Source organism: Helianthus annuus, chromosome 7 (assembly GCF_002127325.2).
Source record: "Helianthus annuus cultivar XRQ/B chromosome 7, HanXRQr2.0-SUNRISE, whole genome shotgun sequence".
Classification (NCBI taxonomy): domain Eukaryota; kingdom Viridiplantae; phylum Streptophyta; class Magnoliopsida; order Asterales; family Asteraceae; genus Helianthus; species Helianthus annuus.
This window is the reverse complement of record NC_035439.2, coordinates 46351403-46375019: the sequence shown is the minus strand read 5'-3', so window position 1 is coordinate 46375019 and position 23617 is coordinate 46351403. Positions and strand designations below refer to the sequence as shown.

Below are 23617 nucleotides of genomic sequence, written 5' to 3'. Positions count from 1 at the left end.
CTTCTAATTTCGCGATTAACAAACGTTTAGGCTATAACCAATAATGTTTAAGACACGAATTAGCTTAATTAGGCTATTGGAATGCCTAGAAACGCTAGTCAGACGTCACAACGCGCATATGAGGATTTTCGGGGAAAACTGCATAACGTTAAACGATAACGAACTGATGCCGTACAAAATACTGACCACGCCGACAAATACAAATTTTATACGTATAATTTAAATCTATGGATTTCGTTTTGCTAAATTATCACGCTTTAAAATATCACAACACGCAAACGTGAACGAAAACGCGGAAACAGTAACGCACCGACAATCAACGACGAAACGGAAGCACCAGATTAGAATTTCGTCTCGATATTAAAATATATTGATATATTTAGCGTCGTTTTCAAATTTTATTAACCGTAGTCGAAACCGGATCCAAAAACGGATTAAAACAACCAACTCGGCACCTTACGCGCTTTTTACGCAACCAACGAGCGAACGTGTCCAACATTTATAATCGGCGCTATTTTACATACTTACGGACCTAATAGCATAACATACGATATTTTTAGAAGAACGGGTGCGAAAACAGGCTTCGGAGAATTATCGGGCCGTTCAAAAACACGCTAACGGGCCCTAGGCCCAATCCACTCCTTAACCCTAGGTATAAAAGTGTGACCACAACCTTATCTTCTCATTTGTGAAACCAGACAATTAAACACACGCACACCACTCCCTTTTCAGTTCCCTCTGCTCTGCATATCTTGGAGAAAACCCTAACACACCACACAAGCACACCCGTAACCCCTGCTCTTCCTCTCCCTCTCATCCACTCCGATGACCGGAGCGGTGCTAGTCGGCTTGCCGACGGCCGTCCGTGTCCCGACAAACCCACACCACACCTGTAATCTCGTTCTTCTTTCCGATGACACCCACACCCAATCGACTTCCATCTGGTACCCGCCACTCATACACACCTCAGATCTCGAGAGAGAGAAATCAAATAAGGAGAGTCGGCCGACCACAGGCGACCGCCCCCCCCCTCGGCGACGGCAGCGTCGCTAGCAGTGGCGGCGGCAGGAGTTGAAGCTCCGACAGCCATGTAATCGGGTAAGCGTTTTAGTACTCTTTTATCTCTTTCTAATTCTTTTAGATCCGAGTCACTCCGGCGAGATCGGTAGTGTTTCAGATGATGATGATGCTGATTAATGTTGAAGATGATGATGTTGCTGGTGATGACGGCGACAAGGGTGGCTCGGGAAAGTTTTGGGAGTTTCGGGTCGTGGATTCAAGATGTTCAATTCTGGTTACGGGTCAACAACGGGTCAAACTGGTCAAAGTCAGACAACTGGTCAGACGTGGTTCGGGTTCGGGTCAACTTTGGTGCAACACGGTTTAACACGGGTCGACTCAGTCTTGGTTCGGTCAACCCGGGTCAGACCCGGTCAACTCACTGAGTCAACTCGGGTCAACTCAGTCGGGTCTCGTTTCGGGTCAACGGTTCAAGTTTGGGTTCAGATTTTAGTTTTGAGATGTTCGGTTCAAACAGGTCACAGTCAACGGTTCGGGTCAGCAAATCAGTCAACACACGTAACTCGGTCAACTTTCAGTCAGTGCAGTCGACACCCGGTCAACTCTAGACCCGGTAAAGTTTTAAGCGTAGCGAGTAGTACATTAGATTTTATAGTTACGCGAACCGAGCTCGACCCGACTAACTAACGGTTTTACATTTAGCGATTTTGCTTCATATTTGACGTTTTGATTTATTTGACGTAAAATTTATATATAATGTTTGTTGAATTGTTGGATTTTGACAAAATATCGACACTTTAGTTGTCGGGTTATTCCAAAAACAGAGGAAACTCTGTCCGATTTTCGTAAAAACCCGAAACACAAAACATAATTATATTGTTAAACGTCACTTGTTGAAATCCGACTCTCTCTAATAGAATAAATAAAAAGACATTATATTTTTACGACGTTATGAGTTAACGAATATCCGATATTTCATTTAAGATAAATATGCTCATTTTTATCTATTTCAAAATGCCGGTAATTGGATATACTTTGAATAATTTCATATAAAATAAAAATGAAGTTCTATTCATTTCAAACGTCTCGAAACTCGGATATCTTTCATAAAATAATTATAAGTATTTATATGTTTATTTCGAACGCCTAAACGGCAAATGACTTCAACACATTATTATCTGCATCGCTTTGATAACAAATAAATGGAGCCGAGCCTAACAAGCAACAACTATATAATTATTTTGATAATTGTCCACGAGACATGACGATCATATACGTATACATTTGCGTTTACCTACATATATATATATATACATATACACATATGTCTACGTCTTATAAAACACTACGATGAGTCGTGGTATGATCCGTCAACGTATTTGACGACTAGTCGGGAAACGAATAAATACATTATACGAGTCTATAGCGTGTGTTATTTTTATTCGAATATTTGATTACATACACATACTACCTTTCGAGACGACTAGTATGATTCATAAATATATTTATATTTTCATATAAATATGTATCCCTAACCTCTCAAACACCAAGTATTCCTAAAGATAACACCACTTTCATGGAATCGTTTAGTTAACGATTCGGTAGAGCTCGGACACGTAGTTTAGCTACGTCGTTTTATTAGAAACTTATAATTATTCCTTGATTAGGAATGCTATAGTTGCACGCTAGAGAGTCACGTTCTTGGAATGACATCATGGAATCACTTTTAGCTAGCTTTGCACAAGGATGTCAAGGTGAGTTCATAACCCCCACTTTTTACTGTTTTACATTTTTATAAAATGTTTTTGGGGGTGGAAAGACATGCAAGTTTTGCAAAATCACACAAGGTTTCGATAAATGAATATTGCATATTTATAAACCATTTTGCGACATGATTTTAACAAACTCAAATGGTTTACGAAAAGATTATGCTAAACATACCGGTTTATAAAAACATTAGTGTTTTTCGAAACATGCATGAGTTTTAATAACACGAATGGCGTGGGCAAAGGCCCAAGGACATGGGTAGAGGCCCAAGGACATGAATAACTCTCACAATATACGTTAACTAGGGTATGGTTAAGCTAGGGAATGAACTGTTAGATCAGGTGAGCGAATAGTAATCTCTCTTAAGTGCCATTAATCTTGTATAAGACCGAGGGCAAAAGTGGTAGATCTATCGGGTGTAGCGAGCCCCACTCTTGGGTCCTTGTGTGGCCCATGTAGTGCTTTTGTTGTTCTAACCGGGTGGACCGGGGGAAATCCGCTAGGGTTGAGTGCTTCCTATGTCGCCACACATATTAAATATCCTTGCAAAACATTAATGATCTGTTCATAGACGCTTACATACCAGTTTTAATACTCAGATTTTCAAATGTTTTTAAGATTCATTTGAAGTAAACTCACAAATACATGGATTTACAAACTTTGGTAACGTTTTTCAAACTATACCTAAGTAAGAGGACACGCTGATCCTGCTTACAAAGGTACGTTTGGGCTCGGCCCATTCTCTCTCGTGCAATGCACAAAGACTCTCGTGGGCTAGACTCACAGTTTTAATATATCATGCCAAGAAAATGATTTTACTATATTTTCTCAGCAACTTTAAAACCGGTTATCAAAAAGATTTATTTTAAATCTTTTCAAAACAAACTATGAACTCGCTCAACTTTATGTTGACTTTTTCGCATGTTCTTTCTCAGGTTGCATTTTCAAAACTATGGAACGGTTGGAATAGGAGAACCCATGGGAATTCAAGTACTTAGCGGCGTTCATTTTCTAGAAGTCTTAGCTAATTGCTTCCGCTGTGCAATGAAGATACCGGTCCAGTCACGCCATGCTCTGATAATTTCGGGGTGTGACAGATTGGTATCAGAGCTATAGGTTTCAGCGAATTAGGTTTCTATAGAGATACCTAGGCTTTAACCTCACACTCCTCTGGGGACTTAGATATCAAGAATTGAACACGTACAGAACGCATAGGACTCGAATATGGGTTCCAACCGTTGCCGAAAACAATGAGTCAACAATTTTGGTGTTAAAATACAAGTGTTGTGTTTGATACATGTTATACGAAACAATTACACACAGAAAGCAAAACTTTGAGAGTTTTGGTAACACACATTTAGGACCTCTGGAAAACTTATGACGAAATTCATTAAAGGTCCTCACGTAGAAACTGTGATTATTAACTCGCACAAATGCCATTATATTATGTCGTCTATGCTACGTGGAATGCAACGCTATTGCGTAACTATACGTGAAACTTAAACTATACGTCAGCGGATGTCGAAGTACATCAGACACGTCTGTCGAGACAAGTCTTGGGGAAACCACAAATGGTCACGATAACAACGATGCTAATCCCGGCTACTGGAGAACTACCGACCGAAATGCGGCACTTTGCCACGTGATCCTGCAAACGACATGAATCTCGCTGAGGTACGTTAGAACAAGATTTCAAAACACTCGGTACTTAGTCTAAAGAGACTCACAGTTGTTGGCGCTGCAAAAGAAGTCACATGTCTTCGCATTCCCCCTACTTCATTCCTAGCGATTATGCTATGTACAACATTCCATGGTAATGTCACATAACAACCAATCATCACGTGAACTTCCAGGTAAAGTCCTTAAATTTCTTTTGTTGAAATTTCGACTTCTTGCATATAATGAGTAGATTTTTGCATTTCTACTCCCCCCCTAATGATCGTTGCACCACAAAGATTTTCTTTCATGATAACGAACACTTAATTGCTTCATTCTTGACAAATTCATATGTTACACATGCGTTGTTCGTTACGCATGTGGCTTCGCTCGAAATTGTTGCTTTATCAACGTTCAATATTGTTTCGCTATGTCGAATTTTACATTGTGATTTTGATGACCGTATTATTGCAAAACGTTGGCTCTTTGATATCGGGTCAACGAACTCGTTGAAACTCATTTCCTTTCAAGCTACATACATGGTTTTTTTTTCTTTCGTTGTAACCATGTCGAAATTTTCTTGTTGATACATGCATCCATTGTTGGATGGTGCTTAAACCAAGTTCAATTGATTAAACTTGCTCGTTATATATATTCGATTCAAGATTCCATATGATGAATTGAGGCCAACATATTCGAAATAATCCCAACGAGCACTTCATTTGCTTTGAACCATAACAGGATTGTTTGGTTTTCGACTTCATTGAATCGTTTCTTTGATCACGATCACCTTGTGGTGGCGTATTTCACAAGTTTGAAGCTTGCGCTAATCTCTTTGCTCACATCATACACGGATTTAATTATTTATTTGTTTATTGATATTAAATCCGCTTGTTCGACTTGTTGTATTAAATCAATCTTAATACAATCGTGTGTTAAGATAATGGTACACAAATTCATGTCATATTTCGGTGTACCTCTTAGCGGTTCTTTAATCATCGATCAAATATTTTGTGATATCTATTGCTCTTTCATTTTCGATCGGAAAACATTATTTATTTGTTTCATTATCAATTGAAAATCTCATGATGTTTGTTTGGAACAAACATTCAGATTTACTTCGTTGAACCTTTCATCTGATTTCAAACACAGGTGATACTTGTTCGATCACCGCTATTATTGAATTATTTTATTTACAACGACACCTTGTGGTGTCGGTGTAAACTTGTAGCTTGGGCTAATTATGATCGATCGTTTCATGCAAAACTACATATGTATTTCGTTTGACTAATCATTTAAATGGTCTTAATGCAATTATGTATTAAGACAATGATACACCAGGTTCGGTTCTATTTCATTTCGGTGTATCCTTGCAACACGTTGATTTTATTCATTTACTGGTTCAAGAGTTGATAAATCATTTTTATGATTCTACTTATTTGAGTTTGTTGAATTCGAGTTTCAATCATACAACAACCAACGCAAGATTCCGTTGGTAGTGAATTCTATTGTTTCAAAAATTTACTTGCACATTGCGAACGTTCATTTGGAATTCTATTGGTCGAAATTCCTCTTTTGTTGAATCCTCGTAAACTTAGTCACATTGGTGATAGTATCACTATGCTACTTTTGCTTGACATCGATTTCGGAAACAAACTCAGCTGAACCGTTGGGTTCTTATTGATGCAAAATGTCTTAACATTCGCATAACTTGAATGAGTCTTGATTCGATTACGGTCATTCACTTTGGTATTATTCGGACTTACCTAGGAACGACACAACTCTGAGGAGATAACATAAACTAAATTTCGAGGACGAAATTTCTGCAACAGGGGGAGAATGTGACAACCTGTAATTAACGGCCTTCTAATTTCGCGATTAACAAACGTTTAGGCTATAACCAATAATGTTTAAGACACGAATTAGCTTAATTAGGCTATTGGAATGCCTAGAAACGCTAGTCAGACGTCACAACGCGCATATGAGGATTTTCGGGGAAAACTGCATAACGTTAAACGATAACGAACTGATGCCGTACAAAATACTGACCACGCCGACAAATACAAATTTTATACGTATAATTTAAATCTATGGATTTCGTTTTGCTAAATTATCACGCTTTAAAATATCACAACACGCAAACGTGAACGAAAACGCGGAAACAGTAACGCACCGACAATCAACGACGAAACGGAAGCACCAGATTAGAATTTCGTCTCGATATTAAAATATATTGATATATTTAGCGTCGTTTTCAAATTTTATTAACCGTAGTCGAAACCGGATCCAAAAACGGATTAAAACAACCAACTCGGCACCTTACGCGCTTTTTACGCAACCAACGAGCGAACGTGTCCAACATTTATAATCGGCGCTATTTTACATACTTACGGACCTAATAGCATAACATACGATATTTTTAGAAGAACGGGTGCGAAAACAGGCTTCGGAGAATTATCGGGCCGTTCAAAAACACGCTAACGGGCCCTAGGCCCAATCCACTCCTTAACCCTAGGTATAAAAGTGTGACCACAACCTTATCTTCTCATTTGTGAAACCAGACAATTAAACACACGCACACCACTCCCTTTTCAGTTCCCTCTGCTCTGCATATCTTGGAGAAAACCCTAACACACCACACAAGCACACCCGTAACCCCTGCTCTTCCTCTCCCTCTCATCCACTCCGATGACCGGAGCGGTGCTAGTCGGCTTGCCGACGGCCGTCCGTGTCCCGACAAACCCACACCACACCTGTAATCTCGTTCTTCTTTCCGATGACACCCACACCCAATCGACTTCCATCTGGTACCCGCCACTCATACACACCTCAGATCTCGAGAGAGAGAAATCAAATAAGGAGAGTCGGCCGACCACAGGCGACCGCCCCCCCCCTCGGCGACGGCAGCGTCGCTAGCAGTGGCGGCGGCAGGAGTTGAAGCTCCGACAGCCATGTAATCGGGTAAGCGTTTTAGTACTCTTTTATCTCTTTCTAATTCTTTTAGATCCGAGTCACTCCGGCGAGATCGGTAGTGTTTCAGATGATGATGATGCTGATTAATGTTGAAGATGATGATGTTGCTGGTGATGACGGCGACAAGGGTGGCTCGGGAAAGTTTTGGGAGTTTCGGGTCGTGGATTCAAGATGTTCAATTCTGGTTACGGGTCAACAACGGGTCAAACTGGTCAAAGTCAGACAACTGGTCAGACGTGGTTCGGGTTCGGGTCAACTTTGGTGCAACACGGTTTAACACGGGTCGACTCAGTCTTGGTTCGGTCAACCCGGGTCAGACCCGGTCAACTCACTGAGTCAACTCGGGTCAACTCAGTCGGGTCTCGTTTCGGGTCAACGGTTCAAGTTTGGGTTCAGATTTTAGTTTTGAGATGTTCGGTTCAAACAGGTCACAGTCAACGGTTCGGGTCAGCAAATCAGTCAACACACGTAACTCGGTCAACTTTCAGTCAGTGCAGTCGACACCCGGTCAACTCTAGACCCGGTAAAGTTTTAAGCGTAGCGAGTAGTACATTAGATTTTATAGTTACGCGAACCGAGCTCGACCCGACTAACTAACGGTTTTACATTTAGCGATTTTGCTTCATATTTGACGTTTTGATTTATTTGACGTAAAATTTATATATAATGTTTGTTGAATTGTTGGATTTTGACAAAATATCGACACTTTAGTTGTCGGGTTATTCCAAAAACAGAGGAAACTCTGTCCGATTTTCGTAAAAACCCGAAACACAAAACATAATTATATTGTTAAACGTCACTTGTTGAAATCCGACTCTCTCTAATAGAATAAATAAAAAGACATTATATTTTTACGACGCTATGAGTTAACGAATATCCGATATTTCATTTAAGATAAATATGCTCATTTTTATCTATTTCAAAATGCCGGTAATTGGATATACTTTGAATAATTTCATATAAAATAAAAATGAAGTTCTATTCATTTCAAACGTCTCGAAACTCGGATATCTTTCATAAAATAATTATAAGTATTTATATGTTTATTTCGAACGCCTAAACGGCAAATGACTTCAACACATTATTATCTGCATCGCTTTGATAACAAATAAATGGAGCCGAGCCTAACAAGCAACAACTATATAATTATTTTGATAATTGTCCACGAGACATGACGATCATATACGTATACATTTGCGTTTACCTACATATATATATATACATATACACATATGTCTACGTCTTATAAAACACTACGATGAGTCGTGGTATGATCCGTCAACGTATTTGACGACTAGTCGGGAAACGAATAAATACATTATACGAGTCTATAGCGTGTGTTATTTTTATTCGAATATTTGATTACATACACATACTACCTTTCGAGACGACTAGTATGATTCATAAATATATTTATATTTTCATATAAATATGTATCCCTAACCTCTCAAACACCAAGTATTCCTAAAGATAACACCACTTTCATGGAATCGTTTAGTTAACGATTCGGTAGAGCTCGGACACGTAGTTTAGCTACGTCGTTTTATTAGAAACTTATAATTATTCCTTGATTAGGAATGCTATAGTTGCACGCTAGAGAGTCACGTTCTTGGAATGACATCATGGAATCACTTTTAGCTAGCTTTGCACAAGGATGTCAAGGTGAGTTCATAACCCCCACTTTTTACTGTTTTACATTTTTATAAAATGTTTTCGGGGGTGGAAAGACATGCAAGTTTTGCAAAATCACACAAGGTTTCGATAAATGAATATTGCATATTTATAAACCATTTTGCGACATGATTTTAACAAACTCAAATGGTTTACGAAAAGATTATGCTAAACATACCGGTTTATAAAAACATTAGTGTTTTTCGAAACATGCATGAGTTTTAATAACACGAATGGCGTGGGCAAAGGCCCAAGGACATGGGTAGAGGCCCAAGGACATGAATAACTCTCACAATATACGTTAACTAGGGTATGGTTAAGCTAGGGAATGAACTGTTAGATCAGGTGAGCGAATAGTAATCTCTCTTAAGTGCCATTAATCTTGTATAAGACCGAGGGCAAAAGTGGTAGATCTATCGGGTGTAGCGAGCCCCACTCTTGGGTCCTTGTGTGGCCCATGTAGTGCTTTTGTTGTTCTAACCGGGTGGACCGGGGGAAATCCGCTAGGGTTGAGTGCTTCCTATGTCGCCACACATATTAATGTCCTTGCAAAACATTAATGATCTGTTCATAGACGCTTACATACCAGTTTTAATACTCAGATTTTCAAATGTTTTTAAGATTCATTTGAAGTAAACTCACAAATACATGGATTTACAAACTTTGGTAACGTTTTTCAAACTATACCTAAGTAAGAGGACACGCTGATCCTGCTTACAAAGGTTCGTTTGGGCTCGGCCCATTCTCTCTCGTGCAATGCACAAAGACTCTCGTGGGCTAGACTCACAGTTTTCATATATCATGCCAAGAAAATGATTTTACTATATTTTCTCAGCAACTTTAAAACCGGTTATCAAAAAGATTTATTTTAAATCTTTTCAAAACAAACTATGAACTCGCTCAACTTTATGTTGACTTTTTCGCATGTTCTTTCTCAGGTTGCATTTTCAAAACTATGGAACAGTTGGAATAGGAGAACCCATGGGAATTCAAGTACTTAGCGGCGTTCATTTTCTAGAAGTCTTAGCTAATTGCTTCCGCTGTGCAATGAAGATACCGGTCCAGTCACGCCATGCTCTGATAATTTCGGGGTGTGACATAGAGCGATGCCAAGGGATAAGATTCCCCTCTGTATCTCTTCTTCCATCTTCAGAATTGCCCTGACCGTCTTAACATACACACTCTTTCTGTTGTCAAAACGGAGGACGAATCGCCTGATTGCCAGAGTGTATCTCCACGAAACGATTGTTGCCATTTTTGGTATTTTGGTTAAGTTGACGTTTTTGGTTAAAGATGTTTTTTGTAGAAATGGATAGATTGAAGTGATTATGGAAGCTATGTTTTACCTCGTTTATATAATGATGTTTTTGGCGCGTAATCTAGGAGGGAATTTCTTCTAATAAATGTTAATAACTAAAATTCAGTTACTGTGTTGTTTCATCTTCCTGTAATATCCAACGTGTTTTATGACTAATTTTTGGCGTTTTGTTTTTAATGGCGTTTTTTTAAAGGCGTTTTTTTTAATGGCGTGTTATCATTTGATGGCGTTTTGAATATGAGCGGTAAAAGACCCTTTTACCCTTAATGAAACGCGTCCCACATAATAAAATTGATGTTATTTATGAAAACGCCACCGCGCAATCTAGTCCATGGATTGTTTTGATCGGACGACCCATAAGCGTTCTCACCGTTCTCACATTTTTCACCGTTTTCTCTAAATCCTGACCCTATATATATATACATACATACAATTGTGAAATAGTTATATATATAACGATCGAACAAACAAACTACCAACACTAGAAAAACACAAAGTTGTTCCAACCATGACAAGTGAAAACATAATAAGAATTCAAGATGAACAACTTGTACGAGGTCCCACAAGACCTAAGTGTCTAATAAAGTTAGTACACATGTAGGTTACTCATGCGTACGGACGCTAAAATTTCAGTAGTACGATACATGGAATGCAAACCTGTGAGTTCATGTCCCTCCTTTCAATGATTTCAATGTTTTTTAAAACAATCGAGGGGAAATACATGTCATAACAAACGGTATGTTATGACATGTACTTATTTGGGATTGTTTTTAATAGATTCACCGGGGTAACCCTTTACCCAAAAAAAAACAAACGGTATGTTAGTTATGGGTTTAGATGATAACATGATCAATGTGCGTAAGTAGGATGATGACAGTAGTAACCATTAATCACTTAGTGACCCATGTGCAAAAGATGTAGATCTATAGAGCTTGAGACGCGCCCCACTCCTGGTTGGTACCTTAGGAGTGCTTTTGTGATCCCAATGATGTCAAAGTTGTCTCGGTTTGGTTACTTACTTATGGCACATACCATGATTACATTATCGGATTACAAACATGATTTCATTACTGGGATACAAATATGATTTCATTACTGGATTACAAACATGATTTCATTACAAGATTTCAAATATGAGATTTCATACGATAACAATAACTTCATGAACTTGCTTAAGTTTTGTTGACTTTTTAAAATTACATGTATTTCAGGACACAAGGACTTGAGCCGGTGATAGACCACGGGAAATGGGAATGACATGACAACGAATGCCTTTGGAGGATTTCTCTTACATATCCCAACCTCGTATGGGTATATTGGGGACAAAACCTCAACATTCTTTTATGATGAAAACAATCTTTTGTTCGAAGTGTAATGTAACTCAATATCTATATTTTGGATAACATTTGTTGTAACGCCCAGCGTCCCTAAACTCTAGGCGCTTGGCAGGATTAGTCCCTGAACTTTCATCTAATGACAATTTTAGTCCCTGTAATTATGTGATGTTGATACTTTGACACTTTTGGCTATGAATCTTATTGAGACTTGATACTTGATGCTTGAATCTTGATTTTTGATACTTAAACTATGAGACTTGACACTTAATCTAGATACTTGATTCTTAATGCTTAACTCTAGACACTTGATTCTTAATGCTATGAAAACTAGATTCCTTATGTTGATTCTTGACACTTGATAATTGGAAATCTAGACTCTTGATTCTTGATACTTGATACTTGAGAAACTGTGATTCTTGATTCTTGATACTTATTTGGTGCTTGACTCTTTAGACTCGTGAAACTTGATTCTTGGTTGAACGAGAGACTAGAGTCTTGTCACTGGCGGAATCTCTGAAACTTGGAAACTTTTGTGTTTATGATGTAATCTAGTAATGTGATACCTTTACCAAACTATACGCAAAGCAACGCTTAATCTAACTTGCGAAACGAATCAAAGACGGGAACGCGGAAAGGATGGGATTGACGAGTGGCAATCCGATCGGATGACCATCCGATCGGATAACCACCGATCAGATGACCACCCGATCGGATGGCCACTCGATCGACCTGCCATCCAACCCGAGTGCACCGCCTTAGCCTTTCCTCTCACACTATAAATGTCACACCCTGGTTTTGTGGAAGCGTGGGTTTATTTGGTGTGACTTCTTAATACCATAGCTTAATTACAACAAAGCTATATGTAAGTAAAACCATGATGATCATCCATTACTTCAAGTTTTAAAAATAAAATACGACAACATTGTTTTAAGAGTTGACACATGCAGTGGAATTACAACACAACATAATAAAAACATTGTTCACAAGACACAACCATAAAACACGAAATAAACACAATTTAAGACTTGTGACTCGTCCAGGCAAAAGTCACAATCCATAAACTTGGATGACATCACTTCTCCTACGCAGCATGAAGACATAGCATACCTTGCCAGATCCCTAATTCCCTGAAATACATGTAATTTGAAAAATCAACAAAAGTTGAGCGAGTTCATGTAAAAGTGAGTACGTAAAAACCTTTGTAACATGTTTGTATGTATGAAAATCCCTGGTATGTAGCAAATAAGGAAAAAAGAGATCACCATTGGGTTGCAAAGCCAATGATATGCGTGAAGTGCTGTAGGAAGACTCAAACCTAGCAAATTTTTGCGTCGGGCTCAAAGTCACCCCAAGGTCCGTACAGTGGGCCTGGAGTTGGGCTCGCTACACCCAGATAGATCTACCGCTAATGACTAAATCGAAGGAGTGGCAAGATGTGTTAGTGGGTGTTGAAATGAGAAAAAGAAAAGTAAAATGGGGAGTGGCTGAGGAGGTCGGAGAAGCGATGGATCTGGGAATGGGGAAACAGGCGAGGTGATATATATTATATTTAATAATTAATTGTGGGGCCCAATTGATATTTTAAATGATTAATTAGTTTTTCTACATTTTAATAAAAACTAGGGGTAATTTTGTCATTTTACATAGATTTGACGGAGAAAACTAACGAACATCCAGTATAGGGACTATTCGAATAACAAACTGTCAAATTACAGGAAACAGCGATGTAATTTTCAAAAGTTAAGTAATATAGGTGGTGCGGTAACATACCAACAGATTCCAACTATTAAGCATTATCGATGTAAATCAATATAACATGAAGAAAGAGTCGGGGGACATTGGCTCCGGCAGAAAGAAAGAACCCTAAAATAGAGAATTCGGTTGGATTTGAAGAAGAGATTGTGAATCTGATAAAATGTGGGCTGGCGGATTTGACAAGAGCTCAGGTCCTGGTTCGAGACAACAAACACCTCCTGCCTTTCCATCACCATCACCATCATCGTCCTCCTCCTGGTATACTAACCCTAACGTTACATCTTCTTTTTGTTTATCTTTTTTTCATCTCCTCTACTCTACTCTACTCTACTAGGTTTACTACTATTCCATCATCGCGTAATCCCAATACCCAAGCTCAAGTCTCTACTTACAAAGATGTTCTGCAAAACTCAACAAGCCTTGTCGGGGGGAGGCAAGTTACCCTTTATTATTATTGTTATTCCTTCAATCCAATGCCATACGACGAATATGATATGAAGAATCTCATCTCCTCTCCTCTCCTCTCCTGTAGGTTTAATGGTAATGACTTTCCTCCTGTCCAAGATTTGAAAAGAACAAGATCACCACCTGCTGCTGCTGCTGCTGCTGCTGCTGCTTCTTTCAAAAATACCTCTGTGGGGAGGTAGGTAACTTACTTACTTTTGTTATTGGGAGGGAGGGAGGTATATTGAGTTATGCTTTTCACATACTTGCAGCCACCCTATTCCTCCTCGGATAAACAAATCTCTTCATACAACGGAAACTCAAAGGTAAATTATTCAACCTCGAATCTCATCATATACATACATGCATACATATATATTTCAAACATTTTTCCATCTGTCCCAGATTAACCACCAGTCATGTTTGGACTCCACCATATACTGATCTTGATAAACCTGCTTCAACTGAATTACCTGTTCCAAAACGCACCAGGCCAACCATGAACAGCTCTCTAACGTATGATCCTTTTCCTTCTGTTTTCTTATGCATGCTGTCTTTCATAAACCTGCAACCAATCCAAGTGAATCAAAACGGGCAAGGATACCCTTTCTTGGTCTTGGTTTGCGGATGGTGATACCGAAAGAGGTCGTGGGCATATGGGTCAAAACAGCTCTTTTTTGGGTACTGGTCTGGCTGGGTTGACCGTAACATTTTTTTATATACCTATTAGCGTATCAAGTACATTGTTGTAGTCTTTTAGTATTTTATATATCAGCCTGACCCGTCTTGTTTTTCTATATTTTCGTTTGGTGAATGATAAAAGTGTGTTATTTTAACTCCATTTCTTTCCTAATTCCTATCATCATGCAATGCAGTGCATGTTTTTGAACTTCTTTTTTTCTATTTTGTTGTGTAGGCCCTCTGTATCTCCTCCCAAATTGAGCACAAGACCTGATAGTCATGTTTGGACTCCACCATATGCCGATCTTGATAAGCCTGCAACCAATCCAATCGAATTACCTGTTCCAAAACGTACTAGGTTGCCCTTTTCAACTGATCATGGGTTGCGGGGAAACAGCTCTCTACATGATGATGATGCTGAAAGGTATGATGCTATTGACGAGAGGTGGTGGGCTCCAAATAGCTAGTTTTTTGGTGCAAGTCGGGCTGGGGTGACTTTATAACTTTTTTCTCCATGTTTTATACAAACAGTTAGTGTGTGGTGTAAGGTTACAAATTAGTAAATATAATGTTTGAATGAACTGACTCATTACTAATAATCAACAACAGAGAATTGCAAGCTAAAGCAAAGCGATTGGCCCGTTTTAGAGATGAACTTAGCCAACCTGAGCCAAGCGACGGAAACCAAAAGCCACAGGCACAGCAAGCTGAATTTTTGGGTATTGACAAAAGAGCTTCAGATACGGAAACAGGACATTTACGTAATAGCAACTTACAAACCGATGGTGAAGATCAAGATTCATCAGCAGCTATCATTGGATTTTGTCCAGATATGTGTCCAGGTATTATTTCATGTCTTCTTGTTAAGGCTACAATTGTTTTAATTTTTCAAGCTCCAGCTAGTGGACTGGACACATCTTGCATGCCTAATATATTTTATGACGATAACATATAGCTATTTCATTTTTAAGTCGTAAAGGTTAGATAAAGGGGACACATATTTAACGCATGGTGTAAGTGCCACATTGGCTGTCTATATTATCTGCACGTTGATCCTTTGATTGTTTCTTTTTCCAATTAGTCAATTAATAGAGCACAAATGAACTACGCATTTAAACATACAATGATGATACAGGCATATGCACAAATGAAGATATATGAGCCTGTTGACCTGTTGTTAAGTTAACCATGAATGTAAATACATCACTTATATAACATTCGAAAGTCACATGCGATCATGACTATTCTGTTTTTTTCCGGTACTCTAGGGTAAATTTGAAGAGATAGATTTTTATTATTTGATTAATAAGATTGCCGTTTAAGAAATAAAGCAGCAAAAAGCATATCATGATCCCGAACTAGCATACATTAGTTGTTCAAGATATAATAATTAATTAATATATTACAAGTTAAAATAGAATCCGGAGGTATATTGGGCATACACATTACTTTAATTTGTCACTTGGTAACGGTGATTTTGGGTACATCTGCATAGTTATCATTTTTAGTTGCAACCCGTGGACGTAGGTCATATCGACCGAACCACGTAAATATATGTGTTCCATTTTCTTTCGTTTATTGTTCTTGAGTGTTTAGTGTGTGCATGTGAGCATCAGTTCCAGCCCAGCAACCAAGAACAACCGCTGGTTCTGTTCTGATCGGCCAGAACTGCTTTCTAGTTGCTAGTCAACAACAGCAGAAGCTGTGCTTGTAATCTGTTTCTGATCAAATTGTAGCCGTGATACCCTAACGCTAGATGTCTCAGAGCGTGTTCCTCTGTTCATGCTTACACTTAGTAAGGGCAGCGTGAGGGACGGGCGTACATGAGGCGGATGTCAAACTTGCTTGAGGCCCCCCTCTATTTTTGGTTATACCCATAGTTATCAAAAGCGGCCTAGGCGTGCGCCTAGGCGCCAACAAAACGCCTCTTGGCATTCCAGGCGCACTCTGGCCAAATACTGGTCGGATTCTGCAAATTCCGGCCGAATTTTGGTTTGAACAGCTTTGAACATCTAAAATTGGTCTGAAACATTCAAAAGGGGGGCTGAATTCTGAAACTGGCCTGAAATAGCCTAAATTGCAGTTGCCGGAGTTGCAGGTTCTGAGTGAGGGAGAAGGGAGAGGAGAAGAAAGAAAATGAAAAGGGTAATGATAAGGGTAAACTTTAAAATCTAAATTAGGTAAGTCCCGCATTTGTGTATCAGTATTACAGTCCCAGCTTTTGTGCAGTCAAAACATGACTAGTCACTGCATGGTGCAGTTCGCTTTTTAACTTTTATATTTTTTGGTTTAAAATTTTTATTTTTAAGTATCTTTTCTTTTGGTTTTTTATTGATTCTGTTAAATGAACTTTGTTTTTCATTCTGACCTTGGTTTTAAAAAGCGAGAGGCGCACAAAAGCGACGAGGTCTAAAACCGAGGCGCGAAGCGCAAAGCGCAAAAACGGTGAGCTTTTCGTACCCGAGGCGCAAAGTGATTATATAATTTTTTATATATATCCCATAGGTTTTTAGAATCACTTGTCCAAAATATAGCTATAAATAGGGAGTACATGCACTAATCAGCCTTTGTCTTAATTGCTTATTGTTATGTGCCTTATGTCCAAGGTTTGACGCAAAACTACTATCGAGCCGGGGGTCTCACCGGAAGCAGCCTCTCTACTCCTACAGGGTAGAGGTAAGGCCATAGTTATTAAAGGCGTTAGGCACACTCAAGGCGCATAGGTCTCGCCTGGGGCCTAGCCGCAGGGCGCAAAAAAAGTGTGGGCCTGAGAAAAAAAAAAAGCGCACAACAAAAAAACTTGAAACATTTTTATATAATAGAAAATTAATACGATTCTTCAAATAAAATAAAACTAAAGTTATCATATAACATTTTATATCGTCTATTTAGTACCAAAAGTTATAAATGCTAGTTTATTGGTGTAGAAAAATAGTTTTCGTTAGATAAAATAGAAATCTAGCTGGAATCTTCCAGAATTTAGAGAATTTGGCTGGAAACTCTCCAGAATCTAGGAATCTCGCTGGAATATGCGCATGAACCATCACCTGGAAAATTAAAGCGCAATTGCCTTGACTTAAGGCGCAATTGCCTCGCCTTGCTAGGAAATTGGGCCTAGGCGCAAGAGGCGATGGCTTTTAACAACTATGGGTAAGGCTGTCTACATCTTACCCTCCTCAGAGGCTCAGACCCTACCTTAGCTTTGTTATTAGTTGGATTTACTGAGTATGATGATGATATGATTTTACCTACAAGTACAAGCCAAAAACCCTATTGTACAACAGTTTGATGCTTAAAAGCAGCATAAAAACACCTTATGTACATGAGGCGCGCCTCAGACCCGAAAACCCCCCAAAATTAGCGTTTTTTTGGGGCTTTTTGTAAAAAGCGCACCTCAGGCTACCTAAGGCGCCAAGGCTGCGTCTTGATGCGCCTCGCGCCTAGGCGCGCCTCAGGCGCGCTTTTTAAAACCCAGATTCTGACTTGTTTTATATTCTCTTTTTTTTTTTTACAGTTGTTTACTACTGTCATGTTTTTAATTTTTAATTGGTTATACATTAATCTTGTTTTGTTGTAGATAAGAGTTCTTGGTTAGAATCTGTACTTTATACAACGTAAAACGTGTCTAAACCCCTAAAAATGTTATGTAATAGCTTTTATTTTATTTTATTTGAAGAATAGTATTATTTTTCTAAACCATAATATATTTTTTTAATTTTTTTTTCATTTAAGTGCACTTTTTTTCTCGGGCCCTCACTTTTTTGCGCTTTGCGCCTAGGCCCCAGGCGAGGCCTATGCGCCTTTGATAACTATGGTTATATTATACCTAATATTCAGCGGTCAATACCAGCCATATAAACAGTGACAGCTCATGCTGAATTATGAAATGATACTCTTTTCAGAAGCTTTTTTCACGTTAAAAAAAGCTTATATGCTTTACTGTCAAAGGTTTACGTTTATCCCTTTTCATTTCAGACACCGAATAATAATAACACAAAAGTATGAAGTAGGTTCTGTAGTTCACTTCAGGTTTATTTATTTGTTAGACAAATGCACTTAAAATATTAGGGTCCTGGTAACTAGTCTTAATGTATTGCAAGCAGCTTACTATGAATGATCTTTAACAACCTTACAATTTCTTTTTGGTTTCAGAGCAAGAAAGAGCAGAACGGGAGAGGAAAGGAGATCTGGATCAATATGAACGTTTGGGTGGGGATAGGAACCACACTACTAAATCTCTTGCAGTTAAAAAGGTAACAAATATTTTCTTGTGCTTCTAACTTTTCTTATAAACCATTAGTTATCAATATTATTACAATAGGCGCATTGAGTTCCTTCCATTTATGTTGTTTTCAGTACACTAGGACTGCTGAGAGGGAAGCTGCACTGATACGACCGATGGAAATCTTGCAAAAGACTATGGATTATCTTTTAGACTTGCTGGAACAAGCGTATGATGATAAATTGCTTGGTTTATACAACTTTTTGTGGGACAGGATGAGGGCCATCAGGATGGACCTCAGGATGCAGCATATCTTTAATCTAGGAGCTATAACTATGCTGGAGCAGATGGTATGCTCTTGTCTTCTAATCTTTCTTTTGTTATTCCGTTCATTTTTATACAATATTATTTAACATATCCTGGTCCGGCAATGAGAAGTGAAAGCAAACCGGCCAACTCAACCTCATTCTGTCATTCATCAAAACCAACCACCAACAGTAATCTGCCATAAGTTGATATATCCCAGCTCTTCCCGAGCAAGCTACAAATAACCCTTATAATATGGGTTACGGAGACAAAGAACACACATCCATATCATGATCTCTATGCATGCACCCTAGCTAAAGTCCGAACTATGATATCGACAAAAAACTCACTAACCAAAACTGCATGTCTTAAGGGATTTTGAAGCATTAGAAACCGTGGCCCTATATAAGCCCGGGACGAGGGGATCGAAATTTTAAAGAGAAGTTGTTTTGGGCAAACCCAATCTGTACAAAAGTTATACAGTCTGACTGAAGTGCACATTTTGCCGCCTTTGTGTTGCCCATTTCTATTACTTTTTTACGTTTTGCTTTTGGTGATGTAGATTGCTGTTTGTCAATAATTTACGCTATGTTCTGAATGTCAGATACGGCTTCATATTATCGCAATGCATGAATTATGTGAATATACGAAAGGAGAAGGTTTTTCAGAGGGATTTGATGCGCACCTTAACATAGAACAGATGAACAAAACATCTGTTGAGTTATTCCAGTTGTACGATGATCACAGGAAGAATGGAACAGAGGTGCCTACAGAAAGAGAATTTAGAGGCTATTATGCACTTCTCAAATTGGATAAACATCCAGGCTACAAAGTAAGCTATAGGTTGTACTACTTTGTCTTTTAGCATGTGGCTGGTCTTTTGATAGTGGAAATCATGGTAGGTTGAACCCTCAGAGCTCTCACTCGATCTTGCCAAGATGACACCTGGGATACGACAAGCTGGAGAAGTTCTGTTTGCTCGGAATGTAGCTAGGTCCGTTTGTCTAATATCTCGTAATGTTCTTTGAAGACATCTGTCTCATTCATTATCTTTTTCTTGTTTCAGAGCCTGCAGAAGTGGTAATTTTATAGCATTCTTTCGTTTGGCTAGAAAGGCTAGCTATCTTCAAGCATGCTTAATGCATGCTCACTTTGGCAAGGTCTAGTCTTTTTCTTTCTTCAGATGTTAAATCTTTTTTTGAGTAAAATATTTTAGCAGGCTGTTTGCATTAGTAATTAAGGGGTGGAAATGGTGTCAGGTTAGCGGGTTGAATCTGTACTCCATATATCTAGACGAGTCAAATAAGTTGACTCATCATCTGTGAACATTTATTTTACCAGTTACGGACTCAGGCGCTTGCTGCTCTACACAGTGGGCTGCAAAATAACCAAGGAATTCCAGTTACCCAGGTTGCCAAGTGGCTTGGAATGGAGGTAATATTTCTAAACTGATTTATTTATTATTCACTTGTAGACAGTTAATGGGCTTATGTTGTTTTTATTAATTTAGGAGGAAAACATGGAAGACCTTTTGGAATATCATGGATTCTCTATAAAGGAATTTGAGGAGCCATATATGGTAAAGGAAGGCCCATTTCTTAATGGGGACGGTGACTATCCTTTGAAGTGCTCAAAACTTGTTCATCTCAAGAGATCTACAACTATTGTTGACGACGTTTTATCTCCTTGTTTCATGGAATCTTCGCCTCCAAAAGGGCTCCCGACTGACAATATGCAACAAGAATCACCCGTTGCTCAAACTCACACTTTTACCAATGCCATTGTGGCAGATGATGGAGGTATTAAAAATGACATACGACTGCAGCCAATGTTCACTACTCCAGCTCAAGTAGTAGCTGCTGACAGTTTGAGTGAAGATCACCCTCACTTGGAACTTGCTAGTCCTTCACCTCGGGATATCTTCAAAACTAATAATTCCTTTCATTCTCCCAAACCTGTCTCTCCGAAACCAAGTTATGATAAACCTTTTAGGAACTCTCTTGAGAAGCATGGCCAATCAACCATTTTTGCAAAGAATGTATTTGTAGAAACAGTGCCTGTTGAACAAGACCCAGTTATTAACCACAGCTTTATTTCTGTTGAGGACCTCGAACCTGAAAATGTGATTCAACAAGTGGCAAATGAAATTGAAATTGATACCTCTGTAGATGAACAAGTTGCTGAGGCAAAACTTAAGCTGATATTGAGGTACTAGTGTACGTACGTACACACACTACTAATCTAAAAATATTTTCATATTATAATATCTACTTCTACTCTTTTGATTTAGGCTCTGGAGACGGCGTGCTCTTATAAAAAAGGATTTACGTAATAAAAAACAACTTGCAGCAAATGCTGCATTAAATTCCCTTTCATTGGGCCCTCCAGTGTGCCACTTCAAAGAGGTACGCTTGTTTTTTCACCATCTGTACTGAATTTTCATCCTACATATGTTTTCATGGGTTATGAACTTATGATAATGCTTCCTGTATGTGTGAAGAAATTACAAGTTGCTGGTGACTTTGACTTTGACCGTGTAATGTGTGAGAGATATGAGAAACAAGAACAACTGCAGTCAAGACTTAATGTTTCTAATGTAGTAGCTGCTATACTCGGTGCACGTAACCAATATCCTAATTGCATTTGCTGGAAATTGTTATTTTTTTCTTTGCACTCCGGGATCAAAGCATCCAATCTGGATCCAGCCTCGTGGTTGCGCCATAAGCTTATGCCTGAAAATATCAGCAAAAATGATGACGAGTTAGTAGCATCTTCGCCTGGCCTGTCAATATGGAAGAAATGGGATTATGCTAGTGATTTGACATGTTATTTTTCGGTGGTTAGAAACATACAATCTGATGATCTAGTTGAAGAAACAGTTTTGGGTGCAAGTGCAGTCATGCTCGTAGCATCTGAATATATCTCATGGGAGGCCCAAAAGATTCGGCTTCATAACCTTGTATCTCTAATTCCTTATGCGTCTTGTTTGCCACTTCTGATCTTAAGTGGTTCCAGCCCGTCAACGACAGTCGAAAATTTGGGCCTTAATCAAGTTGATAGATCAAAAATCTGCTCCTTTTCTGTTCTTCCGATAGACGGTGATGAGAATTTAAGGAAGGCACTGGAGTGGCTGGCAAGTGAGAGCCCCGTACAACCCGTTGTTCACTGTGTAAAAACACGCGATTTGGTTATGAACCACTTACAATTTGATGCTCATAAAAGAAGCCCAGAACATTGCATTTCAGCCATTAATGATGCTTTGGATGAATCCATCAAAGAAATTTGTGATGCTGCAAAGTCAAATCCTGCCAGCTGGCCCTGCCCCGAGATCTCGTTGCTCGATTTCCAACCCTATCTGCCTAGTGTAGGATGGAGTTCTGCTTCAAGAATCGAGCCTCTTATTCAAGCTTTAAAAAACTGCAAATTACCAAATAACATATCTTGGTGCTCTCTGACTGGGATTGATATCCAAAATCAGAAAACACAACTGGAGTACTTGCTGGTGACCTACCTGCGTCCTTTAATGGGATTACCCTTGGCCCAAAAGGAAGCATCTACTTTGATACAAAATTGCGTGGGACTCGAGCTGCATGGTTCAACGTATTACCTAGTTCCAAAGTGGAACATCATTTTCGGGCGTATCTTCAATTGGCAGTTGACAAGCCTACCTAATGCGACAGCGTATGTGTTGGAGCGACAACATATGTCTTCACAACGTTTTGAAGATGAATCTTGTTATCTGAAATCTCCATCTCTAGATGATATGATGCAAGTTGTCACAAGGCCGGGTTTGGAATCAGAATTTAAGGATTTGGAAGCAGCGGTTTGTGATCCTCCCGTTGAAATGGTGATGGATGTAGATGCTTCAGTGATGTATGTGGAAGAAGAAGATGATGATGATGATAGCAAGGTGAATGAGAGGAGTTTAAGCAGGTTGCTGGAGCAGTGTAACATTGTGCAGGATATAATAGACAAGAAGTTATCCGTATACTTCTGATATACTACTGATGCATGCATGCAGTGTAGTTAGTTATTTTGGTTTCTTTCTAAAACAAGTAATGGGGATCAGTGTTATTATAAAATCATAGATAGAAGAAGATATAATTTCACAAGTAAAATAGTTTGGGATACAAAATGACAATCTTACAAAGCTTAAAAAACTTGTGACGAATAAAGAAAACGTGAGTACGTGACTGAATCGGCGAACAAACAATAAAACAGAGATATGTCATCATGGAACAAAATAAACAAATGATACAAACCAAATAAAACATTAAACCACTCTTATGACACAAAAATATTTGTTGACCTTTAACTAACGTAGGTGTGCTGCACACTCGCATAATATACAGCATATCAAGTAAAGGTGCACAAAAAAAAAAAAAAAAAATCGAACGGAATGGTTTTTAACCATAAGTGAAGCCAATATAACAACCGGTTTCTATTTTTTCATAGTTACCGGTTTTT

General features: G+C 38.8%; 1 protein-coding gene across 2 annotated transcripts; it reads left to right on the top strand.

The window, feature by feature from the left end:
* On the top strand, positions 1 to 23268 carry LOC110878056 (SAC3 family protein B). Of its 2 annotated transcripts, XM_035975663.1 has the most exons (20): positions 1 to 1633; positions 2688 to 2774; positions 3723 to 7939; positions 8992 to 9078; positions 13458 to 13755; positions 13832 to 13930; positions 14030 to 14140; positions 14214 to 14267; positions 14347 to 14457; positions 14858 to 15046; positions 15232 to 15464; positions 18775 to 18875; positions 18979 to 19194; positions 19755 to 19982; positions 20053 to 20144; positions 20217 to 20310; positions 20492 to 20584; positions 20661 to 21358; positions 21441 to 21555; positions 21651 to 23268. In XM_035975663.1, the coding sequence occupies exons 5-20, from the start codon at positions 13658 to 13660 to the stop codon at positions 23145 to 23147; spliced, it is 4029 nt and encodes a 1342-aa protein (XP_035831556.1). In that variant the 5' UTR covers positions 1 to 1633; positions 2688 to 2774; positions 3723 to 7939; positions 8992 to 9078; positions 13458 to 13657; the 3' UTR covers positions 23148 to 23268. The 2 variants fall into 2 exon arrangements, with proteins under 2 accessions (XP_035831556.1, XP_021982008.1); XM_022126316.2 differs by lacking the exon at positions 3723 to 7939.
* The last annotated feature ends 349 nt before the right edge of the window (positions 23269 to 23617 follow it).